This window comes from Bidens hawaiensis, unplaced genomic scaffold (genome assembly GCF_021521415.1).
Source record: "Bidens hawaiensis isolate Kalapana, Puna unplaced genomic scaffold, B.hawaiensis_p1.1 tig00001721_1, whole genome shotgun sequence".
NCBI classification, from domain to species: domain Eukaryota; kingdom Viridiplantae; phylum Streptophyta; class Magnoliopsida; order Asterales; family Asteraceae; genus Bidens; species Bidens hawaiensis.
This window is the reverse complement of record NW_027491098.1, coordinates 1,417,773-1,421,643: the sequence shown is the minus strand read 5'-3', so window position 1 is coordinate 1,421,643 and position 3,871 is coordinate 1,417,773. Positions and strand designations below refer to the sequence as shown.

The window sequence follows — 3,871 nt, the reverse complement described above, 5'->3', positions numbered from 1 at the left end:
ACTAAAATAGAAACAATTACAAACTCTTTCCATTTCCATCAATACCCATTCTTCTAAAGGCATATAGTTATGGAAATTAGACTATCAAATTTCAAAAGATCATGTTTAAAACGATTTAACCAAAACAAATGAAGGGTATGTGTTTGCTTTTAATACGTCTCCCCAATAAAGTCTCATAAGAACAAAAATACTTCATACAACAACCCGATCCGTACACGGGTCTTGTCATCGGATCCGTCTTTGACCCGTTAACATTTCTTGCCTATAAATACCTTTCACATAACCTCAAAAACATTCACCAGAAATAATATTATCTTGTGCCAAGAAACATCTTTCTATATTATTTGTTTCCTGCTTATAACTTAAACTGATATTCTTGCCATATCATGGCAATGATAAACAAGAACATGCCCAACAAACTACTCAAATCTATAGTCCACCGCGTACAAAGAACCACCTTTAACGCGGCCACCACCGCAACTGCAACCGCAACAGATAATAATACTAATGGTGACAAAATATTCGAACTTGAGGACACCAAGAGCCTGTTCTCATCAGTTCCAACGGGAAAACTGATGCATTCAGCAGCCATATTAACCGTCACCGCAGTGGAGCCGGCGGTGGATTTAAGCCTTTGGGTTATGAATTCACGGTTGATGGAGGTGGGGTTGTTCCGACATGCAGTGATGGGTATGATTAAACATACGGCCTATAGTCATTTTGTGGCTGGTGGTGATACTGTTGAGACGGGTCGGACTGTTAGGCGGCTGTGGGATTCGGGGTTGAGAGGAATGTTGGATTATGGGCTGGAGCATGCTATTGATAATGAGTCTTGTGATAATGCTACTCAACAGTTGATTAAAACTGCTGAATCTGCTCAATCTCTTCCTCTTTCTTCTGTAAGTTAATATAAAGAGAGAATCAAGAAAATGTACATTTTCAATTTAACCAAGAAAATTAACAAAATTTTTATTGACCTTTTAAAATTATTAATCAACTAGACAAGTGTCTCTTCGCGCAACGGATTTCAATCTAGCGCAACACATTGGATCCTTTGACGCAGCATGTTCAAAATGACGTAGCAGATTCGATCATTTTGGAATTAGAAAAATGGTTTGTTTGTTTTCTTATTTATAAATTCAAATGTGGTTTGGGAGAAAAAAATGTGGCACATGAGATTTTCATTGATGGTTTAATTCGTCAATGACCGGTGACACATCTCCTCCTTTTATTGGTAGAAACTAAAAGTATAATAGTCGAACAAATATTTTTGTAATTTCAAAAAAGTCATATTTATTTTGTTAATTTCTCATGACAAAATGTATATTTTGGACATTTCGTGATTTACAACAAATTCACCTAAAAGATGATCATTGTGTTTGAGTTTTATGTTATTCAAACAACCCAGATCTGATTTAATCTAAATCTATGCAAAAAACAGGTAACTTTTGTGGTTGTTAAGGTTACCGCAATCTGTCCAGTGTATTTACTCAAGAGGATGAGTGATCTTCTTCGATGGGAGTACAAGAATCCATCATTCAAGCTACCATGGAAGAAGCAAACTTTGCCAACACTATCTGAAAACAGCCCATTTTATCATACACTACAACAGCCTGCTAATTTGACAGCTGAGGAAGAACATGATCTTGAGTTAGCTCACCAAAGACTACAAACCATTTGTGAAAAAAGCTTTGAAGGCAATGTACTTATTGTTATTGATGCTGAGGACACTTCGATCCAGCCCGCTATCGATTACATGACGTATTGGGCTTCTGTTAAGTACAACGAGGCCCAAAGACCGATGATTTATGGCACCATTCAAGCCTACTTGAAGGACGCTGGTGAGAGGATGTGTTTGACCAAAAGGGCAGCTGATAAAATGGGCTTGCCTGTTGGGTTTAAGTTGGTTCGCGGGGCTTATATGTCGAGTGAACGAAAGTTGGCTCGTTCACTCGGCGTGGAGTCTCCTATTCATAATACCATCAATGATACACATGATTGTTTCAATGGTTGTGCTACATTCATGCTTGATGAGGTTTCTAATTGCGCGGGTGGACTTATTCTTGCCACCCACAATCTTGATTCAGGTAAAAGCGTAAAACATTTTGATCTTTTTACTCATTTGGTACCATCATATATGGGTTGTTTTTCCTTGATCATTTTTTAAGTGAAAAGGTATAAAAAGATTCAAGCTTTTTGATCTTTAATGCATGCCAATGAGTATTTCAATCTTAATGTGAAAAAAATTCAAAACATTCAAGATTTTTGGTACTTCATATGGGATGTTTTTCATGATATTTCCAAGTGAAAAAGGTACCAAAAGATTCAAGATTTTGATCTAAGTCAATATAAAATAACAGGAAAATTGGTGGCACAAAAGGCGCGCGAATATGGAATAACTAAAGATAGTAAGAAGCTCGAGTTTGCTTCACTCTATGGCATGGCGGACGCGATGACTTTTGGTTTGAGGAATGCAGGCTTTAATGTTAGCAAGTATTTGCCATTTGGGCCTGTCGATCAAATCATGCCTTATCTTCTACGACGAGCGGAAGAGAATAAAGGGTTGCTGTCTTCTTCTAATCTTGACAGGCAACTCACGATGTAAGTAACCCTGAAAGGGTGTGCACACTTGTAGTTTATGTATTAAAACTTGTTCTTGAATGCTTAATAATTTGATGATTGTTTCATGGTGTTCTTTAACAGGAAAGAATTGAAGAGGAGAACCAAAGCATATTTCGGCCAAGGCCTAACCGAAAGCGAAAACCAATTGATCAAACAAGAAGCTAACTCCATGACAAACTAAGCAATTTATATCGACATAAACGTGTATATATTTGGATGGAGCCACTTTTTGCTGTCACAAGTTAACATATATATAGGGGCAAAAGTTTTTTTTTCCTCTTTAATAAGAACTTGAAGTGAATTCATGTTTTCCCTTTGTTAATCTTTTGGAATTTTGAGTTCATTTGGTGTTCAAGGACAGTTGAGATGGTTTAGCCATAATATTTGGAAATAGTTTTTTTTTTCTGAAACTTGGAAATAATTTATTAGTAACCTTTGGTTAGAATTTATGTCAATATAATCAAATGTCGTTGGGTAAAATGGTTTGATGATTTAGGTTTATTTTAAGAAAATTAAAAGCATAAACATATTACAATCATTTTATAAAAGAAAACGGGGGAGAAAGAGATGATTCATTCAAGAGAAATAAGAGCAACAAACAAATACATTACCGATTACACTCATTGATAGAATTAGTAAAGAGATGCAATATGGTCGATAAACCACTCCTCTCTATTGTTATCACATATGAAGTATTTACATATAATCTTCTACGATAAGATAAGAGCAACCTTAAATGCAATATGGTCGATAAACCGCTCCTTTTATGGGATTCCTTATGTTTCATAAGCCATAAGTCACAACCTTGTAATTTATGAAACTTTTTCACTCATACATTAAGCAATCTTAAACACTCTTTCAACTTTTCAATAAGTTATAAAGAGACAAATTAAAATAAGGAATCCCAAACACCCTCTAAACATATGACAATAATAAGTCTATTACTCATAAACATGCGACTTCCAATTCAGTTTTGAGATTGGTGCTTTGATGGTCTAGTGAAAAATACAAAGCCTCTTAAACGTTCAAAAGTTATTTATTCAAGCTTCAAAAGTAAAAGAAAATTTTGTTTTAAGGAATATAATATCTATATCTTTTTTGAAGCACATCATCCACCACCCATTGCACCAACTCTATTTATTTTTCTATATCTTTTCTCTTATGTTTATGCTCTTTTACATGTTGCAGTTCCAATCCAAACTTAAGAATGCTGTAACGCATTTCTCAAATAATTGTTTATTGCACTTTT

General features: G+C 35.2%; 1 protein-coding gene across 1 annotated transcript; it reads left to right on the top strand.

Moving 5' to 3' along the window:
• The first annotated feature begins 221 nt into the window (after positions 1-221).
• Positions 222-3,240, top strand: LOC143595856 (proline dehydrogenase 2, mitochondrial-like). The gene is made up of 4 exons (XM_077074771.1): positions 222-899; positions 1,442-2,087; positions 2,361-2,601; positions 2,704-3,240. The coding sequence occupies exons 1-4, from the start codon at positions 387-389 to the stop codon at positions 2,801-2,803; spliced, it is 1,500 nt and encodes a 499-aa protein (XP_076930886.1). The 5' UTR covers positions 222-386; the 3' UTR covers positions 2,804-3,240.
• Positions 3,241-3,871: the final 631 nt, after the last annotated feature.

Excerpts from the sequence above, each read along its gene's own strand:
- LOC143595856 (XM_077074771.1), top strand. The coding sequence starts at position 387 with ATGGCAATGATAAACAAGAACATGCCCAACAAACTACTCAAATCTATA. Across the intron at positions 900-1,441 it reads AATCTCTTCCTCTTTCTTCT|GTAACTTTTGTGGTTGTTAA; the intron begins GTAAGTTAATAT and ends TGCAAAAAACAG. Across the intron at positions 2,602-2,703 it reads CTTGACAGGCAACTCACGAT|GAAAGAATTGAAGAGGAGAA; the intron begins GTAAGTAACCCT and ends GTTCTTTAACAG.